At 48.2% G+C, this 21,958-nt stretch overlaps 1 protein-coding gene across 1 annotated transcript in view; it reads left to right on the top strand.

The window, feature by feature from the left end:
- The first annotated feature begins 344 nt into the window (after window positions 1–344).
- Window positions 345–21,958, top strand: part of P3H2 (prolyl 3-hydroxylase 2) — a 121,783-nt gene continuing 100,169 nt past the window's right edge. Inside the window, exon 1 of the mRNA XM_083504134.1 lies at window positions 345–2,340. Coding sequence (XP_083360260.1) covers window positions 1,891–2,340 — 450 coding nt within the window. The 5' untranslated portion in view covers window positions 345–1,890. The remainder of the gene's footprint in view (window positions 2,341–21,958) is intronic.

Below are 21,958 nucleotides of genomic sequence, written 5' to 3'. Positions count from 1 at the left end.
TCCACTGCTCTTAGACCTTAGAATCATAGAATTCACAGAGTTGGGAGGGACCCTGAGGATCATCTATTCCAACCCCCTGCAAGGCAGGAATATGCAGCTGTCCCAGACGGGGATCAAACCTGCAACCCTGGCATTATCAGCACCACGCTCTAACTAACTGAGCTCAGTTCTGGGCGTAATTGTGTACTCAGGATTCAATCTCCTTGTCTTCAAGGGGTCTTTACTCCCAGGAAAGCATGCAAAGGATTGCAGCTTTTGTGCAGCATAAAGAATACTGGACATGACTGTACAGCAGTTTCAAGACTGAAATTTAAAATAAAAATAATAGCACTGCAATTGAAATTGAAATACTTTATTGTCACTTGCACAACTTGTATACAGTGAGATTACACGAGCACCACCCCCACTCAGCTCTCTTAGTCTTAATTCCCCTCGTTCACTGACGCACACCCACCAAACCCAAAAGTCAGTTGCCCTGTTGTTCTCTTTTCATTCAGCAGCCTAACAGCTCACGGATAGAAGCTGTTCTTTACCCTGTTGGTGCGACTAATCATGCTTCTATATCTTCTGCCTGAGGGCAGGAGATCAAGAAAGTGCCGGCCAGGGTGGGAATCATCCCTGAGAATTTTCCTCACTCTCCTGAGGCAATGTGCAAAGATAAGGCCACTCAACACACAGGAAAGTCAGAGGCCAGAGTATGGGGTCCTGGTGGGATGAATCGGGTGAGAAAAGTCCTGTGCTTCTGGACCCAGTCAAAGGGCCAACTGCCCCAGCCACTGCCTCTCACAGAAGTCAATGAGGTGCTTTTGGCAAGCCCAGAAGCTGGCCAAACAAATCTCTCTTGAGCCAGGGAGTTCCACAGGCTGGTAGCCGCAACACAAAAAGGTGTGTCAACATGTTCCTACCATACCTACTTGAGAGAAGGTGCTCGGACCCAGAGAAGAGCCTCTCTACCTGAGCTAAGTTGGTGGCCCTCATTTTAACTTGGCCTTTTTACGTTGCCAAACGCGCCCTAGGACCTTTCGGTTGCTGGTGAGCAGGAAATCCAAAAACCACCAGCAATTGATTTTTTTTAGTTCTAAGTACATTTTGACGATTGTCCTTTCTATGTTTTCAGCTTGTTCTGATTTCTCTGCGCGAGCCGCCTTGCGTCCCGGCCCGGCAAAAGGCACGATAGAAATATGGTAACGATATTAGTACGAATGATGCTTTCCAGTGCCCTCGCGACGCCGCCTCTCTCCAGCACCCGCTGTTCCGAAGGAGGCAGGGCGGGGAGGAAAGTGGGAAGAAACTGCGAAGGGGGGAACCCCCTTTCCCCCGCAGGTCAAGCCGCACGGCCGGCTCCTCTCTCTCCTCGCCGGTAGCCATCGAGGGACAGCCTCCTCCGCCTGCTCTTTCTCTCCGCCCCGCCGAGCAGGGCAGGCAGGCAAGCAGTCCCTCTGGCGAGCAGAGGAGGGCGAAGCAGGCAAGCCGCCCGCCGGGCGAGAGGCGCGCCCGGCCCTGGAAGCGCTGCCGGTTCCGGCGCAGCAGCCAGCCGGGGAGGAGAGAGAGCGAGCTTGGCCGGGCTGCAGACGGAGCGCTCCCCCCAGCGGCTTCTCGCTCGCTCTCCTGGCTCTCCTGCTCCGCTCGCAGCCGAGGGAAGCGCCGACGGCTAGCCTCTCCTCCCCCCGGGCATTCCCGGCCCTCTGGCCTGGGCGGAGGGGAAACCCCGAGGGGGAGGGCTCCACCTCCGCCGCCTTCCTCCTGCCTTCCCAGGAGCGCCCGTCGCTCGACAGCCAGCTTCAGCAGCCTTCATCCGCAAAGCATCCTCCGTGCGCCCCGTCCGGCGCGCCCGTCGCCACCTGCCCAGCCTCGACGGCGCGTCCCAGCCCGGAAAGCGGGGCGGCGGGGATGGCCCCCGGGCTGCTGTTCCTTCTGCTCCAGCCTCTGCTGTTGCTGCTGCAGCTGGAGGCGTCGGGGGCCGGGGAGCCGGAGCCCGGGCCGCCCTACGACGCGCTCTACGCAGCCGGCGTGGAGGCGCACTCGCAGGGGGACTTCGCCGGCGCCGTGCGCTTCTTGGAGGCAGCGCTGAGCGCCGAGCGCCGCCTGCGGGAGGCGCGCCTGGGCTGCGCGCTGCGCTGCCGTCGGGAGGCGCCGCTCGAAGACGCTGAGCCGCGAGAGGATGCTGCCCGGCGGGACCTGCGCTTCTTCGGCGCGCTGCTCCGCCGGGCGCGCTGCCTGCGCTCCTGCCGCCGGGAAGCGCTGCCCGGGGCGGACTCCAGACACGTCGCCAGCGACGAGGTGCGCGCGGATTTCCAGCGCAGGGTGCCTTACAGCTTCCTCCAGAGAGCCTACATCCAGGTAAGGGAGGGGAGTGCCCACGCCTGTCTATGCCTCACCTGCGCACCTTTGCGCATGGAGGATAATCATTGCGTTGTTGTTGATGTTGTTGATGTTGTTGTTGTTGTCTGTTGTTAATGTATTGTATTTATATTCTACCTTTTTCTCCAAAGAGCATAAGGATACATGCCCCCCCCTCGTTTAGTCCCCACAACAACTCTGTGAGGTAGGATAGCTTGAGAGGCAGAGACTGGCCCTCAAGGTCACCACTCACTCATGGCTGAGTGTGTAATTTGAACCCAGGTACATTATCCCAGGAAGAGTTACAAATAAATTTGTTACTTTTTTATTTCATAAAATTTGTACGCTGCTTGACTGTATAACAGCCACCTCAAAGTGGTTTATGAAAAAGATAAAACAATAAAATGATCCCTAGGAAAAATGAACAACGATAATTGAAAACTTTCAAATAGTTAATTTAACAAGAGCCTGAAGAATAATGAATAAAACTCACATCTGAGTAGGCTCCTTTATGCATTAATGTCTTGAAGCAGGTGTCAGAAAGAGGACAGTGAAGAGGCCTGCCTGAGATTAATAGGCAGGGAGTTCCAGTGTTTTAAAATAAAATGTTTAAAACAAAGCAGGTGACACCTTTTGACCTATCCAGGTATGAGGGTTGAGGAGCCTGTCTGGGTTATAGGGATCAGGAACCCTCTTGTTGGAACCCTCCTCCCCCGGCTGCCACCCTGGTTCTGGCTGTCTTTGAGGCATCGGGAAAGGGCCGTAAATGGTTATTTACTTTGATTTTGTGGTAGTTCTGCTTCCAGGGAGGGTCTCCAACCAACATGAGGTGTGCTTTTTCCTTCAAATTGCTGTAGGTGAACCACCAGGGCATGAGAGACACTTTCCCTGCAGAGAGGGAAGTTCAGTGGGTAGAGCATCTGCCTTGGGAGACTCTCCTGCGTGCAACCCTGGAGAGCTGCTGTCAGTCAGTGTAGAGAATATGGAACTAGATGGTCTGATTCTGTATAAGGCAGCTTACTAGGAGAACTCATATCCAGCCAAGGGAGTTGCCCTCATGCCCTGAGACTTCAGATCTCTCCCTCCTGCCTCCCATGCTGAGGTTCTCACCATCTGCTTGGAGAAGACCTCTCATCCTGGCTGTCCTTTGCCTTTCTCCACCAAGTCTTGCTTAGGAGGGATTAGCTATTAGCCATTAGCTAAAGTAGTGCTTCAGGTTGAGAACAGTTTCAGGTTAAGAATGGACCTCCATAATGAAGGTATTTAACCTAAGGTACCACTGTAGTTGTTTGTTTCCTTAACATCAGATTGGAAGGTGTTCCACAGGGCGGGCACCACCACCGAGAAAGCCCTCTGTCTGGTTCCCTGTAACCTGGCTTCTAGCAGGGAGGGAACCGCCAGAAGGGCCTCAGCGCTGGACCTCAGCGTCCGGGCAGAATGATGGGGGTGGAGACGCTCCTTCAGGTATACTGGACCGAGGCCGTTTAGGGCTTTAAAGGTCAGCACCAACACTTTGAATTGTGCTCGGAAACGTACTGGCACCCACCCTGTGGAAACCTTCCCATCCGACATCAAGGAAACAACTATCTGACTTTTAAAAGACACCTGAAGGCAGCCCTGTTTAGGGAAGTTTTTAATGCTTGATGTTTTATTCAGTTTTTAATCTGTTGGAAGCTGCCCAGAGTTGCTGGGGAAACCCAGCCAGATGGGTAGGGTATAAATAATAAAATTATTATAATATTATTACTTCTCTTGTGGGGGGAAAAGGCCATAAAGGCCACATAGACACACCCAGCCTGGACCCCTCACAAAACCCACACTGTTCATTTGCCCTGGGATCATCTTATTTCCTTTATTAGCGTTTCTGACATCTCTCTCCCTCCTCCTTTCACAGATGATCCCTTGGCAGGGAAAGGGATTAGGCCGTTATTTTCTCTGTAAGTGACCTGCGGCCCTCCTGCTGTGGGTTTGGACTGCGTCTCGACCTGAGGGTTAAGTTCCCAAAAGCCGTAGAGGAAATGAGGTTAGGCTGGACTTCCTGCGGTGAATCCCGAACAATTGTTCCCTGGAGGGGTTCTGGCTGGCTGGCCGGCTGCTGATTATCTGTGTCCTTTCGCTTTCCTTAATCTGGTGGAGAAGAGGGGTGGGTTTCAAAGAGGGGAGCAGGTGCTTTGCGCTCCACAAAACCCTGGATTACCCTTCATTTCTTTGCTGGCTCCCAATGGTTGTTTGAGAAAGGAACAGTTCATAATAAATCAGGATCCTCACCCCCAGTTTAAGATATTGTGCATTTCTGAAGCTCTCCCCTGGTCCAGAAGCCACAGTAGGCTTAAGCTGCGATCCTGTGCATAGTTTCTTAGGTGGAACCATAGATTTGTACGATGGGAAGGAACCTCAAGGGTCATCTAGTCCAACCCCCTGCAGGGCAACAGTCGCATCCGGTGATCTCATCCACCACCTCCTGAGCAAGTACGTTTCACTGTTCAACAGATCTTACAGGCAGGCTGTGTGCACGCCATACGTTTAAAGCACCCTGCCCAAAGGATCATGGGAACTGTAGTTTGTTCAGGCTGCTGGGGGCTCTAGGTCTGTAGGCGATAAACTAAAGTGACGAGGATCTCTGGGGAGAAGGGGCAATGTATATCATCATCATCATTATTATTATTATTATTATTATTATTATTATTATTATTATTATTATTAACATACCTTTCATCATCAGGTCCCAGAGCAGGTTGCAACCATTCACAACTCAGAATTAAAAACAGTTAAAACATTAGGCTACATGAACCATTTCCAGCTGGTTCCAATAAGAACTGTGAACTTTTAAGAACTGGCGCCTAAGCTTGCATTTTTCCTTCTCCCTCCCTGTCTCTTTCTCCTTATGCGCCGTGACTTTCTGAGCTACAGTGGTACCCCGGGTTACATACGCTTCAGGTTACATATGCTTCAGGTTACAGACTCCACTAACCCAGAAATACTACCTCAGGTTAAGAACTTTGCTTCAGGATGAGAACAGAAATCCAGCGGCGCTGCAGCAGCAGGTGGCCCCATTAGCTAATGTGGTGCTTCAGTTTAAGAACAGTTTCAGGTTAGGTACGGGCCTCTGGAACGAATTAAGTACTTAACCCGAGGTACCACTGTATATGCTGTGTACTAGAGGCTGCCGCCTCTGCTCTCCTGGCTCAAAAACCTCCGCCAACCCTGCCCCATTGCCAACGTGCCCCCTTTAGACCTCACCCACCCCTCCCCTCACAACTTGCTCAGCCCCTCCTTTCCCATCCCCCCACAGCTCCCCAAATCTCCCCTCCCCTATAGCTTGACCCCAAAGCCCTCACCTTTGCCCCCCCCATACTCACCATGTTCCTGCCACCACTTTGGAGGGCAGAGAGAATGAAGGGAGGATAGCAGAGGAGTGAGGGGAGTCAGCATGATTGGCAGCTGGGAAGAATGAATGAATGAGAAATGCAGAGATCTGAAACATACATCTCTGGGAGCACCCCAAGCAGACCTGCTGTGGTATGTGGTCTGGTGGTCCCTGCCTGGACATTATCACCATCGTCACTTATTAAATGTATATACCACACTTTGTCCAACGATCCCAGGGCAGTTTACAACATAAGAACTTCTTTTTTATTGCATGCACATCCCACTTTTCCCTGTGATTCTAGAAAACGGTTCTCCCCCTCCTCATTTTGAGGGACACGGGTGGCACTGTGGGTTAAACTACAGAGCCTAGGGCTTGCCGATCAGAAGGTTGGCGGTTCAAATCCCCGCGGCGGGGTGAGCTCCTGTTGCTCGGTCCCTGCTCCTGCCAAGTTCAAAAGCACCTCAAAGTGCAAGTAGATAAATAGGTACCACTCCGGCAGGAAGGTAAACGGCATTTCCGTGCGCTGCTCTGGTTCGCCAGAAGCGGCTTAGTCATGCTGGCCACATGACCAGGAAGCTGTATGCCAGCTCCCTCGGCCAGTAAAGCGAGATGAGCGCCGCAACCCCAGAGTCATTCGCAACTGGACCTAATGGTCAGAGGTCCCTTTACCTCCTCATTTAATCCCCAGAACAGCCCTGCGAGGTTGGTTCGGCCGTGGCAGCACCCAGAGAAAGTTTCACAGCCGAGTGGCAGGGATTTGAACCCTGGTCTCCCAGGTCCCAGTCCGACGCTCCAACCGCTATGCCACACTGGCACCGTTGCAGATTTTGCGATGGCCCTGTGCCTGCTTGCATGAAGCGCTGAGGGTGTGACGCCCCGTGTCAAGTGACGATACGCATTGGGGAGAAGACAGCCTTGGAGATGGCGAGGGAGGCTGAGTCAGGGGGAATTTTCAGAGAAGGTCCCTCGCAGGTTTTTCCTTCTCCCTTGGGCAGCCTCCTGTGACTCAGCAGAACGCTCGGCTAAAAGCAACGAGAAGATCATGGCCACTGGTCACATCACCTCCTGGCAAATAGAAGGGGAAGAAATGGAGGCAGAGAGAGATTTTACTTTCTTGGGCTCCATGATCACTGCAGATGGTGACAGCAGCCACGAAATTAAAAGACGCCTGCTTCTTGGGAGAAAAGCAATGACAAACTAGACAGTATCTTAAAAAGCAGAGACATCACCTTGCCAACAAAGGTCCGTATAGTTCAAGCCATGGTTTTCCCAGTAGTGATGTACGGAAGTGAGAGCTGGACCATAAAGAAGGCTGATTGCCGAAGAATGGATGCTTTTGAATTCTGGTGCTGGAGGAGACTCTTGAGAGTCCCATGGACTGCAAGAAGATCCAACCTCTCCATTCTGAAGGAAATCAGCCCCGAGTGCTCACTGGAAGGACAGATCCTGAAGCTGAGGCTCCAAGACTTTGGCCACCTCCTGCGAAGAGAAGACTCCCTGGAAAAGACCCTGATGTTGGGAAAGATGGAGGGCACAAGGGGAAGGGGACGACAGAGGACGAGATGGTTGGATAGCATTCTGGAAACTACCAGCATGAGTTTGACCAAACTGCGGAGACAATGGAAGACAGGAGTGCCTGGCATGCTCTGGTCCAGGGGGTCACGAAGAGTTGGACATGACTAAACGACTCAACAACAACAAAAGTTTTGTGGGAATGTTTAAAGGTCTATCAGTTAAACATTTCTTCTCTTCCTTTGGAAACTTGCTCAAACTTTCCCCCAAAGAAATACATGCCGGCACACCTCAGCTTCACCCTTTCGACATTTTGCTTCTCCAGGAGAGATCTGTGGTCGTACGCTTTTAAAAATCACACGCCGTTTACATTCCTCGCCGGATTACAATCAGGCCCCGTTTCATTTTGCTGTTTCTGTTTAAGCTTGCCAGTCTGCATGCAGGTAGACGTGGCGCCGTGGTCAGAGTGGGAGACCCAGGTTCAAATCTCTGCTCAGCCACAAACCGTGTTTTGCAACTGTGGGCTGGTCACAGTCTCTCAGCCTAACGTCCCTCGCAGGGTTGCCGTGAGGACAGCATGGAGAGAGCGGAGAACCATGTAGGGTGCCTTGAGCTCCTTAGACAAAATTATAAATGTGCTTCATTCTTTTTGTTAGAATCAAAGAATGGTAGAGTTGAAAGGGACCCCAAGAGTCATGTAGTCTGACCCCCTGCAATGCAGAAATCTCAGCCAAAGCTTTGGGGGGGGGGGACTGAAAAGGAAAGGTGGCAGTCCTTGGAAATGCATTTATTTGAACTATTGACAATAACTCAAAGATAAAAGCACATATTCCAAATGCTGACCACCCTGGTTCAATCGCAGGCATCTTCACTTAAAAAAAGAATTAGCTAGCAAATTATGGGAAAGGCATCCTGGAGATTAGTTGCTACTTAGGACGCGGGTGGCGCTGTGGTCTAAAGCTCCGAGCCTCTTGGGCTTGCCAATTGGTAGGTCGGCAGTTCGAATCCCTGTGACGGGGTGAGCTCCCATTGCTCGGTCCCTGCTCCTGCCTACCTAGCAGTTTTAAAGCACACCAGTGCAAGTAGATGAGTAGGTACTGCTGCAGCGGGAAGGTAAACGGCGTTTCCGTGCACTATGGTTTCTGTCATGGTGTCCTGTTGTGCCAGAAGCAGTTTAGTCCTGCTGGCCACATGACCCGGGAATATAGCAAGAAATTAAAAACAAAAATCAAGGTAGGACAGCCAAATGAATGGAACAGAAATAAAAGCAAAAAACCTGAATGTTCTTTTATTGTTAGTTGCTAACGGCATTCAAATCTCTTTGGGGGAAGAGTGAGGTAATGTTGGGTTTAAAAAGGAGAGGACAAGTGAAATGAGGTCAAAATGTTGCAGAATCAAAAACGTATTTTAAGTGGTGGCGATGCAACACTCTCTCGGAGGTGACCGAGCAAATCTTTCTTGAGGCAGGGAGTGCCACATGAGACAGGAAAGGTGCTTTGACATCTTTCAACTAGGCATCCATGTGGTCTCCATAAACAGTTCCTCCCATTGAGTGCAGCCTGGCAGTAGCCACTGTCCCTCAATTCACTTGTCTGGAGACATTTTTTGGGGTGTTCCCAACTAGATGTCGAGCCAGACTGAAGTGCAATAACCATCCTTTGGAAAACTTTGCTCTGCTTTTTAAAAATTCTGTGTAATGGCTCGACTAATTTCAGAGCTTTCCATTCTTTGTATTGCCTATTGTTCCAAGTCTCAGACAACAATGTTGCAGCAAACCAAGGCATAATTCCTTTCGTAATAAGGAATCTGTGCTATTTGCTGGCATTTAGTTCTGGAGTAATCCTGTTCAGCCACAGAGAAGTTCTGGCTGGCCTCGGTTCCTGCTGGAAACTCTCTGAGCAAAGCTGTCAGTCGGAGGACTCGGCCCTGGATAAATATCACCCTGCGCAGGATGGTTAAAATTAATATGGGACAAAAATAACCCACGAGGGACTAAAGATGCTTCAGTCTGGCTAGATGCATCAGAGAACGTTGGCCAACCATATGGAAAAAGATCAGAAACTCTGAATCAGCCAGACAGCTGCCATCTAGCATGCAAACATGCCAGACATCCAAAGGAACTTTCATTTGCAAATTGCTACATGCGCTGGGGCTTGCTTCTTGAAAATGCTTGATCACATTTAAACTATGGGGTGTAGTTAAACTACGGAACTCACTTCCACTGGAGGCAGGAAGGGCCACCAACCTAGATGGCTTTGAAAGAAGATCAGGCAAAAGTTCACAGAGGAGGAAGAGGGGGCTATTGATGGCCCTTCACAGTTGGAAGCAGCCACGCTTCTGAATATCAGTTGCTGGAAACCACAGGAGGGGAGTGTTGCTCTTGAGTTTGAATCCTGCTTGTGGGTTCCCCTTTGGGGCATCGAGTTTGCCACTGTGAGAACAGGATGCTGGGCTAGGTGGCCCCCATGGGCCTGATCCTGCAGGCTCTCCTTATGTTCATAGCCTAATTCCTGGATATTTCATAGTGTTCCGCTGGAATTTTGAAAGCCTTCCTCCGACCCATTCCTCCCTGTATCTCTTGACACATTCTGCTCCCAAACCACCTGGAAACATGAGTGAAATTAGCAAGCATTCAACCGCAGATTGTTGCTGAATAAATGCTAACAGCCTAGGGGGTGAGAGATCTGACTGGCTGGTCATTGGAAATGATTCCTGCATTGCAGCAGGTTGCACCTTGTGCTCTCTTCCCACTCTACAGATCTATGATTCCCAGAGAGAGAGAGCGAGAGAGAGATTGCTTTTGCAATAACAATAGAATAACAAAAGTTCCTTTAGAAACACAATTTACAAAGACCCATAATCTAGTCTCTAGAAACTTGCTATAACATGAAATAATAATAGCTGTAAATATATGATGCAAACTACTAATAATTATATACATCTTTATTAATATGATATTAAGTGTTCTAACTTGTACAATGCAATTGTTTGAGAACCAAGGTACCACTGTATATAGAAATGAGCAAACCAGGAAAGCCCAATGTCCATCCAGTTTTTTTCTTTAATTTCTTTTGGGGCCCCCAAGAGAGTGGGGACCTAAGCTATAGCTTGCTTAGCTTATGCATAAATCCAGCGCTGGCAGGAGCAAGGCATCTGAGAAGCGTTTCTTAGCTGTGCCACCGATCTGAACCAACACCCCTCACTTTCCTTTTATTTTTCCATGTCAAGGAAATCATTAACAAGCTGTGCAGCAGGCGGGCATCAAAGGATTTGGGGTCAGCCACTAAATGATCACAGTGGTCGAAATAGCCTGGCTGCCTGCCTCTCCCCACAGGGCCTCCCTGGGCTGCCCAGCATATGAAGTGGCCTTTTATTTTCTGCTTGGGGCAGGAGGCAAAACCCACGCCTTGACTGGCGAATGTGGCTGAATGTGGCCTCAGCCTGTGGGAGGGCGAAGAAGGGTGAAGAAATGTCCCCTTCCAGCTTCTCCTCCCTTTAGTTTTGTAACAAACAAAAATCTTCTCTTATTCCCTTACGGGGGACACAAGAGCCCTTATAGAGTCCTTTGTAGGTTCTCCATCAGTCAGAGAAAATAACAGAGGCCAATCAGATAATACTGAGAAGCAAAGCAGCTAGTAAGCCTGATCTTTATTGATTCTGTTGCAACAGGGTGCTCCCCTCACACGCAGGAAAGGAGGAGGACTCAGGACAAAGGTGTGCCTGACCTTATATAGACATTTTTAATTCCCTCCCTGGAGTCCAAGGCCACCCCAGACACATCATACCTACATCACAGAAAGGGGTGGTCTACAACAGAAATCTGAGTGTGTTGTTTAATTCCTGTCTGACAGGTTACCTGATAATGCTCACTTGATTGGATACCCTGGGGAGCCTGGCCAGTCTTTTGTAATGATAAGTACTTAGTTCCTGAGCCAAGTCACAGGCTCACCCTATTCAAACACAGATATACCCTTAAGACAGGATTTGTGAAGGAAAAGACAACAGGGAGGTTCCTCCATTTGACCTTGCAGAGGAAACACCTGGTCAGCCTGGGTGTCAAAATGGCTCCATGGCTGCTCTCCTGTGCAGCTTCAGACATGTGGCCTATATATATACGTTTTTGCTTGGTACATTTATGAACCTTTATTATAGACATAAGACCTGTATTTATTTCAATTTCTTTTAATTTAAAAGCCATGATTCTCTCTCTGTGTGTGATAGAGATGGGGTACATTGTAGGGGCAGTGGCAGGTGCTAAAAAGACCTCGGATGGAGGCCCAGGACACAGATTTGCCTCTCAGAAGGTTCAAAGGGTGGGGGTCTGAGGTCTCCCTGCCAAAGGACTTTGCAGGGCGGCCAGGCACCCCATAAGGAAGGGTGGGGCAGAATTCGATTCTGTTCCCGAAACTGTACCAGAACCGGAATACAGTTTGTTCCTTTGGTGTTTGCATTTTTCTGAATTTTGCAATACACTTCTCCAATCAGGAATTGTGCTCACAACTAAAAGGTTCATTTCAGGGTACATATTAGCAAAGGTAACATACAAAATGCATTATATGTTGGGAAATGGCTTTGCAAAAATGTGAATATTAGGCAAGGATTGCATAGAAAAAATGTGTAAGCTAGTTGAAACTATTGTTGTTGTCATGGCTGTTATTGTTATTATTATTATAATAATAATATTTATACATCACCTTTTCCCCTGATGGGCTGAGGGATTTCCACGAGGCCTTTTGGTGTTTTGCAAACTAATGTGAAAATGTGGAGAACTGGAAAAATGAGAAACTTACCCACCCTTCACCCTAAGTCTCTGGGTTCATTAGAGCATTAAAGCACGGTTAAAACGTTTTTAAAAAACCAAAAACAAACAAACAAACAAACAAACTTACAACTGTAAAAATAAGGTGGGTCCTAAAATGGTACACCTGAAGTTTCAAATGCCAGGGTGCATCTTCAAAATCCTCTGGAAGCTGTACAGTGAAGGTGGCAGGTGCACTGCTCAGGGGAGGGAATCCCACAACTTAGGGCTGCCACAGAGAAGGCCCTTTCCTGGCTCACCACCCCAAACCTCTGAGGGCAGAGGAACTATCAAGTGGGGCCACCCCCTTCTGAACTCAGCCCATTTGTCCATTCCCTACCTGTGAGCAAGGTGTCATTTTTGAAATGGTTAAACGGCAAAGCAGAGACATTAAAAGCAGAGACATCACCTTGCCAACAAAGGTCTGTATAGTTCAAGCTCTGGTTTTCCCAGTAGTGATGTATGGAAGTGACAATTGGACCATAAAGAAGGCTGATTGCCAAAGAATGGATGCTTTTGAATTCTGGTGCTGGAGGAGACTCTTGAGAGTCCCATGGACTGCAAGAAGATCAAACCTCTCCATTCTGAAGGAAATCAGCCCTGAGTGCTCACTGGAAGGACAGATTGTGAAGCTGAGGCTCCAATCCTTTGGCCCCCTCATGAGAAGAGAGGACTCCCTGGAAAAGACCCTGATGTTGGGAAAGATGGAGGGCACAAGGAGAAGGGGACGACAGAGGACGAGATGGCGGGACAGTGTTCTCGAAGCTACCAGCATGAGTCTGACCAAACTGCGGGAGGCAGTGGAAGACAGGAGTGCCTGGCGTGCTCTGGTCCAGGGGGTCACGAAGAGGCGGACACGACTAAACGACTAAACAACAACAACAAACGGTGAAGAGGGAAGTGGCAAGAGATCTTGGGGTCCAGGTCTGGAGGTTCTTGCAGGTGCCTCCTTCAGAAAGCCCTTCTGCACCTCTTCATCGTAGGAATTCGGCATGAGGAATGTGCAAACACAGCCAAGCATCTTGGGGTAAGCAAGCTTGTTCTTTTCCTGACTCTGTTTGGTGTGTTTGGGTTTCTAATCTTTAATGAGGTGAAAACCCTCTGCGGGGAGGGAGGAAGGGAGAGTCATTGGGGAGTTGGCACAAGGCTCTCGCCTCCTTTGTCTCGAGGGTCTCGGGCGAGGCGATGAGCCCAGCAGAAACAGGGGGAGCGAAATGCTCATGTCAGCTGTTAGGTGCTGCGCATGACTGAGTGTGGTGGAAACATTGGAGCCACAGCAGAGGAGCCTCTTGCCAAAGCATCTCTGGGCAAAACAAAACAGGCGAGGGAGATGCTCGCTAGAGGAGACAGGGTCAAGCCGGGACCTGGCAGGGGATGAATAAATCTGAGGTTTTGAAAAGCAAAAACAAAACCATTGCTAACCAAACCGCCGGCTTAGGGACAATGAGAGTTTTGCAGTGCACACACATATTTATAAAAGTGCATTGTCTGCTCTCTCTGTTGTTTTTCACTCCTGTGAGTTGCCAACTACAGTGGTACCTCACGTTAAGTACTTAATTCGTTCCGGAGGTCCGTTCTTAACCTGAAACTGTTCTTAACCTGAAGCACCACTTTAGCTAATGGGGCCTCCTGCTGTTGCCGCGCCGCCGGAGCACAATTTCTGTTCTCATTCTGAAGCAAAGTTCTTAACCCGAGGTAGTGTTTCTGGGTTAGTGGAGTCTGTAACCTGAAGCCTATGTAACCCGAGGTACTCTGAAAGCCAGTTGTGAGTCGAGGACCCGCAACCCGCATAGGGGTAAATACGACATAAGGACACATGTATTTTAGGTTAATGGGCTAAAGAAGGCCACAACTTTATTGGTTACAGCATGTGAGCGGTATTGGCTTAGGCACTGGATCAAACAACCTATATATGACCCCTCCCCGCGCAACGGGGGGGGGGGCATTTCAAGATTAATAACCAGTGGGAGGAGCTTGTTGATGCAAATTCAACTGGAAGCTCCCCCTGACGTCACCGGGGGTTGTGCCATGGCCCTGGCCACCAGCAGGGCATCGGACAGGATCCATGACTGCCAGATTCCTTTAACGGAATACCCAACAGTGGAGGGGTAGATGATGGCGCATACCCAATCCTCCAACACAGCATACATATTCCAATGCCTAACCGCCACCCGAGCCGAAGAGACATGCCGTCAAATATCCTCACAGCTGCAACCAACCCCTAATGCTACTGGTGATATCGGTCAACCACACATCATTTCCTTGATCAGACAAATTAACGCCATCGTCTCTAAACAGGGCCACCTCGCTGAACCTGATGTCAGCATGCTTGATCTCAGGGTCGTTGTTGTTGTTTAGTTGTTTAGTAGTGTCCGACTCTTCGTGACCCCCTGGACCAGAGCACGCCAGGCCCTCCTGTCTTCCACTGCCTCCCGCAGTTTGGTCAGACTCATGTTTGTAGCTTCGAGAACACTGTCCAGCCATCTCATCCTCTGTTGTCCCCTTCTCCTTGTGCCCTCCATCTTTCCCAACATCAGGGTCTTTTCCAGGGAGTCTTTTCTTCTCATGAGGTGACCAAAGTATTGGAGCCTCAGCTTCAGGATCTGTCCTTCCAGTGAGCACTCAGGGCTGATTTCCTTCAGAATGGAGAGGTTGGATCTTCTTGCAGTCCATGGGACTCTCCAGAGTCTCCTCCAGCACCAGAATTCAAAAGCATCCATTCTTTGGCAATCAGCCTTCTTGATGGTCCAGCTCTCACTTCCATACATCACTACTGGGAAAACCATGGAGCAGGAACCGGCAAGCCACTCCAGTATCCCTGCCAAGAAAACTCCATGGACAAAGACAGGGTTGTTAATAAAACACAAATTTCAACTCCAGGATACAGAATAAGGTGTGGGGCTGCTGCGGCCGCTTGAATGCGGCTAGACCCCGCCCCCAAGCCAACCCTATTGGCTGGCATGATGGGCGCAGCGCGGCAGCCGGGAAAATGATACAGGGAGCCAAATACGGCCCCTGCTGACATGGGAACAGCTCCCGCTCGCAACACCTCCCCTCTGGGAGGAGGAGAAGCTTTGCTGGAAACCACAAGAGGGGAGAATTGCGCTTGTGCTCGGATCCTGCTTGGGCATCTGGTTGGCCCCTGTGAGAACAGGACAATGGCTTCAATGGGCCTTTTCTTATATTTTTAAAATAATGTTGCTTTTGAAAATCCTGCAATTTTGTCAGGCGTTTTTTTAAAAAGCAGAGGCACAGAGGTGCTGGGCCAAGGGAGTTAAGAAGATAAGAAAGTAAGAAGAGCAGAATCAGGCCAATGCACCATCTAGTCCAGCATCCTGTTCTCACAGGAGCCAAGCAGGTGGATGCCCTGCAAGCAGAATTTGACCACAAGAACCCTTTTCCCTCCTGTGATTTCCAGCAGCTGGGATTCAGAAGCTTTGCTGATTCCAACAATGGAGGCAGAGCAGAGCCATCATCCTTCCATAAAACCATATAAGTTTGTGGCCATCACTGCCTCCCGTGGAAGCAAGTTCCATAGGTTAACAATGTGCTGCGTGAATAAGTCATTTCAAAGAATCATAGAATCATAGAGTTGGAAGAGACCTCAAGGGCCATCGAGTCCAACCCCCTGCCAAGCAGGAAACACCATCAGAGCACTCCTGACATATGGTTGTCAAGCCTCTGCTTAAAGACCTCCAAAGCAGGAGACTCCACCACACTCCTTGGCAGCAAATTCCACTGTCAAACAGCTCTTAGTGTCAGGAAGTTCTTCCTAATGTTTAGGTGGAATCTTCTTTCTTGTAGTTTGGATCCATTGCTCCGTGTCCGCTTCTCTGGAGCAGCAGAAAACAACCTTTCTCCCTCCTCTATATGGCATCCTTTTCTATATTGGAACATGGCTATCATATCACCCCTTAACCTCCTCTTCTCCAGGCTAAACATGCCCAGCTCCCTTAGCCGTTCCTCATAAGGCATCGTTTCCAGGCCTTTGACCATTTTGGTTGCCCTCCTCTGGACACGTTCCAGTTTGTCAGTGTCCTTCTTGAACTGTGGTGCCCAGAACTGGACACAGTACTCCAGGTGAGGTCTGACCAGAGCAGAATACAGTGGCACTATTACTTCCCTTGATCTAGATGCTATACTCCTATTGATGATCTAGATGCTATACTCCTATTTCATTTACATGACCTGAATCCACGAGTTATGAGTGAATGAAAATATTTTTTCTCTGTCTGTTTTCTCCGTGCCGGGCATCACTTTATAAACTTCTTCTTTCTTTTCTTTTTAAAGAAAACATTTACAAACAAACTCATAGACACAAAACAAAATTCATATTACACTACCAACCTAGATTACAAACATTAAAACCTTTGTGACTTCCCATCACCATCCCTCACCCTCCTATATATTATATTATAATATTCCACATTCACTTTATAAACTTATATCATGTAAAATAATAATAATAATAATAATGATAATTTATTATTTATACCTCGCCCATCTAGCTGGCTTTCTCCAGCCACTCTGGGCGGCTTCCAACAGAATATTAAAATACAATAGTCTATTAAGCATTAAAAGCTTCCCTAAACAGGGCTGCCTTCAGATGTCTTCTAAAAGTTTGGTAGTTAGTTTTCTCTTTGACATCTGGTGGCAGGCCGTTCTACAGGGAGGGTGCCACTACCAAGAAGGCCCTCTGCCTGGTTCCCTGTAACTTGGCTTCTCGGAGCGAGGGAACCCCTGCCTCTTACAAACCTTTTCTCTGAACTAAAAAGTCCCAAAGGCTGCACCCTTTCCTCATAGGGGGCTCACTCCCCACCCCCAAACTTTTGCGTTGCCCATCTCTGAACCTTTTCCAATTCTACAATATCCATTTTTAGGAGAGGCGACCAGAACGGGATACATTATTCCGAAGGCAGTCGCACCCTCTGGGTTTATATTGCTAGAATACCGGTTTTGTTCATTTCTCAGGCTAATATCTTTTCCTTCGGATTATGAGAGATGACCCTATTTCCCCCTGCAAGCCACACAGGAGCCTGCTTGCCAAAAGGCTTACGGAGAAGTAGATAAAGATCGATCTGGTCCATGTCGGTCCAGGGCCTGGGAATGAGATCTTTGTGGCGCAAATTTCCCTGGAATTGGACGATGAGTGACCTGCCTCTCGGGACCCATTTCTTCACAGGCTCCGGTTGCTCTGCAAAACATTCACTGGAAAATAACTTCGCCCTGTAGCACAGGGTTATCCGTGGGCTTGTTTTTAAAACGTTGCATCCCTGTTATTTTAATAAGCCATCATCTCTTTTCCAGGGTTATTTCCAGAACTCTTCTAGTTTACAAATGTGCTTCATAAAGCGCCTTTGAAGTTTTCATGGCCCTGGGGGAAAAAATGCATTAGAGCTCAGCCCCGAGAGACGGCTTTGGCTAATTTCTAGCCTTGCAATCTAAGAGATTTGTTCCTCTTAGTCCTTTCCTAAGAAATGCAGACTGTACACATGGCAGCTGTATGCGGAGAATGAAATGAGAGCTTTCAGATAAGGAATTAATGGTTCCCAAACCCTTTTTGGCTTGCATGCCTTCAAGAGCTACCAATCATCTTCTATCCTGCATAAACTTAGGAGACTGTTAGCAGCTCCTTCTTAACCCAGCAGGTCTCTGATCCTTTAAGTAGCATCTATAAAAAGCACATCTCTATATAAAGGGCTCCCATGGAAAGTTTGGCGGTTACAGCTGATGTGGTCCTTGGGGAATGGCTAGCTGCTACCAGCAACCTTGCCTTGGCTGAGTAACGGATGACATTGCAAGGTGAAACGATGAGGGCTAGAATTCCGTCACTCTTAAGAATATATAATTATACAAATTGGTAACCTCGGGGTTGAAATAGAATCGCCCATCGTTGCACATCTGGGGAATAGTGACCCAGATGCAAATATAGAAGGGTGCTGATTTTTAGTAACAGCGTCGCAAGGTCAGCTCAACAAGTTTACATCAAAGGCAGGAGAGAAAATTTAGAATCAGAGTCACCTTTCCAAATGTGCATCCAGATGCTTTTTAATCTCTTCGCGTTTCTCAATAATAATAATAACAACAACAACTTTTTATTTATATCCTGCCCTCCCCGGCCAGAACTGGGCTCAGGGCGGCTCTCTACTCACAGTGATAACCTCGCTTCTCACAGTGACGGAACCACCAGAAGGCCCTCAGAGCTGGACCTCAGTGTCCGGGCAGAACGTGTTGATATTTTCACTCCTCCCATTGACTGTATCTCCTGATCTGATGTTTTGAGAAAGGAGGGGGCGGAAACTGCTCTTCTGCTCTTCCGCTCCTCCCTGACTGCCTGTCTCTGTGTGTGGAGAGAGTCTTATCTATGTAGTGACTAGATGGCTGAGTGGGAGATTGAACACTCATGCAATCCAGTAGATTGTTAGTTTGTAGTAGCTATTAGAAATAAAAGGAGTTTGGGATATGTTAAGAAAGTAAAGGCAATATTAAGTTAGGAAATGCGTAAGAAGTGAATAAGACGGAGGATTGTCAGAGGTGCTGATGGAAGTCCAATAAGAATGTATTTGTGATAAATTGTGTGGTTTGTTTTATAATTTTGTATTTTAAAACCAATTATATATACAGTGGTGCCCCGCAAGACGAATGCCTCGCAAGACGGAAAACTCGCTAGACGAAAGGGTTTTGCGGTTTTTGAGCTGCTTCGCAAGACGAATTTCCCTATGGGCTTGCTTCGCAAGACGAAAACGTCTTGCGTTTTTTGCAAGTTTGTTTCCTTTTTCTTAACACCGTTAATACAGTTGCGACTTGACTTCAAGGAGCAACTCATAGAACGCGGTGTGGTAGCCTTTTTTGAGGTTTTTGGAGATTTTTGAAGCTTTTCCAAAACTTTTCCGACACTGTGCTTCGCAAGACGAAAAATTCGCTAGACGAAAAAACTCGCGGAATGAATTAATTTTGTCTTGCGAGGCACCACTGTATGTATATATATGTGTATATATATGTGTGTGTGTGTGTATATATGTGTGTGTGTGTATATATATATATATATATATGAGAAATAAAAGGAGATATGCTTCACAGCTAGCTCCCGCGTTATTTATACTCTGCTGAGTCTGGTGCTCATAGTGCACAGTTGTGGGTCCGGTGCACTGGGACCTGTTTTCCAGGATTAGAAGGTCTCTGAAAGTGCTCCAGTCGCCTAGCCCAGCCAGGGCAGAACCAGTTATTGAGCCCAGTGGCTGACATCAGTTGAAATGCGTACTGACAGAATGATGGGGGTGGAGACGCTCCTTTTGCATGTGATAGAAAGTGGGTATGACCTTACCTGTCGAGGTAACAAAAGGACGAGTCACATAGCACACCTCTCTCTTTTTGGTTTCCTTCTTTGTTTGACCAGCTTTTAGCTAGGACTGCTCTGCTAGCTCTCAGCTAGCAGAAGCACTGGGATTATTTCCTCCATATGGAGTAGATCAACATGTACATATTTGTAACTAAGTCTGCCTTCAGGGATCAAACTGTGAACTGATGTGAGTAAACTTCTTTTATTGACTTTGAATAAGATTGTGGCATCTTTATTCTTTTAAGAGGGATTCAAGGGAACTTACCAGGAGCGTACAATTCAATCTGAGACAGACTGAATTGTAGAGTAATGAGAGGCTCACACCATCAACTTCGTTGGATCGGTCATGTTGTGTGAATGCCTGGTTATTGTTTTCCAAAGCAACTACTCTATTCCGAGTGGAAAGCGTAATGCTGGTGGTCAACAAAAGAGGTTTAAAGACTGTCTCAAGGCAAATCTAAAAAAAATGTAGTATAAACATTGACAATTGAGAAGTACTGGCCTGTGAGCGCTCCAATTGGAGAACAGCCTTTACCAAAGGTGTTGTGGGCTTTGAAGACACTCGAACTCAGGACGCAAGGGAGACACGTGCTAAGAGGAAGGCACACTTGGCAAATCCACACCGTGATCAACTCCCACTCAGAAACCAATGTCCCCACTGCGGAAGGACGTGTGGATCCAGAATTGGCCTCTACAGTCACTTAGGGCCTCATTGTTAAAACCGTGTTTATGGAAGACAATCTGACTCTGCTACGAGGGATCGCCAAAGAGAAAGAGAGAAGATCTGCTGTGCATGTAAAAAGGGGAATGTAACTCTGCATAGTAAAGGAACTTGCTAGCGCAAGTTAGGAAGGATATTAATAAACAATATATCCTCTCCTGCCACCCTGACCTTTCCCACAGAAGGCACCCACAAAGTGCAGACAAAGGGTGGCGGAGAGTGTCTGTTTTCTCCAGTTCCTGTGCTGCCTTCTCAGTTTTCTGCCTTGGGGGGGGGGTGGTCTTCTCCTCTTTCAGCTGCAGGAGATCTGGTGTTGTGCTTACGGTACTCGGAGGTCTCATTTGGCCTCCCAGAATACTCAACTTGAAAATCCTGTCCTGCTGCTCAACAAAGGCTGCTTCCCCTCCCTCCATCTCACATAGCACTAGAACTTTGTTAACTTTTGGAACTCACTGCCCCATGAGGGGGTGGCATCCTCTGGCTTAGAACCGTTCAGAAAGACAATTCCATGGATGATGGATCCCCAAAGATTATATGGCCAGGAGACGGTTGTGGTGGAAGGCAAATGCAGTCTTCACATGCTCAGGGACATTGTTTCTTATGATACCACGTGTTCCTGGGACAGCCCTGAGAATCAAGAGAAATGGCAGGGCCAAGGCCTCACTCCAAGCAAACTCACACCAAACCCTGGATTCACGCAGATTCTACAGGACTTGGGAATGCCTTTAAACAACGGGTTTTCATTGTATGACAACTGGCTTTGAGACATGCTCATCGACACGCGTGCTTGCAACTGGAATGTGGATAAGAATTGGCTCCGGTTTGTTTCATTCTAGCCAACAGCATTGCAGCTCCTTAAGACATCTCCACTCAAAGGGAAGAGAAAGGCGATTCCTTGAGGTTTTCCATTTCCCCCCTTTTTGACTGGAAAGCAAATATGAATCTCAAGGCAGCAATTTCTAAAGTTGGATGGTGAGCTGTAGTTTTTCTACATGCAAATGAAATATGTGGCTGGAATGGGGATCTATATTTCACTCCTGCACGCCGTCCTTTTCTCTTTTCTCTGCTTTGGAAGACATCCGTCTTTCAGCATGGCAGCATGGACACTTTGGAACTCCCTGCCTATTGATCTCAGGCAGGCATCTTCACTGTCCCCTTTTCTGCTCCTGCTAAAAACATTCTGGTTTAGACAAGCCTGCCCAGACCTGTTGAACGTGCATGTATGTTTTAATCTTAGTTTTCTGCTGATTTCAATGTTGCTTTTATTTATATTTTTATTGTTTTGTTCTCTTTGTAAACAACTTTGCGGTTGCTGGGTGTTGTAAACAGCTTTGAGGTTGTTGCGTGTTGTTTTTTGCAATTGAGCGGTGTCTAAATTTGATGAAATTGAACAAATCCATCGACAGAGCTTTTGGACCACGATTTGTTAGTCCCAGGCAACACGGCTGATAGAAATTGCAGTCCAGGACATCTGGAGAGTATCAGATTGGGGAAAGTTGCATAAGCCCTTAGCTGGATAGTGGAATGTATCTCTGCGCACATTTTTAAATGATGCTCATTCCTGAGTAATTGCACACCATTGTGATCTTCCACTACAGCTGAGTTGTCAGAGTTTGGAAGGAGGCAACACTTCTCCCCCAGGAACTTCTGGGGAGTTACTCTCGGCCTCCCAAGGTTCAGGAATTGGAACTTGAATTGCAGAGGCGAGATAAGCAGCGGCTTCTGCCTTCCCAAGTGGAAAACACTTTTAGGAATCCCACGGCCGTCGGAGCAGAAGCATCGTGACGCAGCCTGGCGTGACTCAGCTGGCCTCCAGCCCTGCGGGACAGGAGTAAACAACCCTATAAAAAAAAACAGGGAGTTGTGCTAGCCTCTGTA

The sequence above is a fragment of the Podarcis liolepis genome (assembly GCF_965112155.1).
Source record: "Podarcis liolepis genome assembly, chromosome: 5".
Taxonomy (NCBI): domain Eukaryota; kingdom Metazoa; phylum Chordata; class Lepidosauria; order Squamata; family Lacertidae; genus Podarcis; species Podarcis liolepis.
Note: the sequence above shows the minus strand (reverse complement) of the source record. Positions and strands in the feature narration are given on the sequence as shown.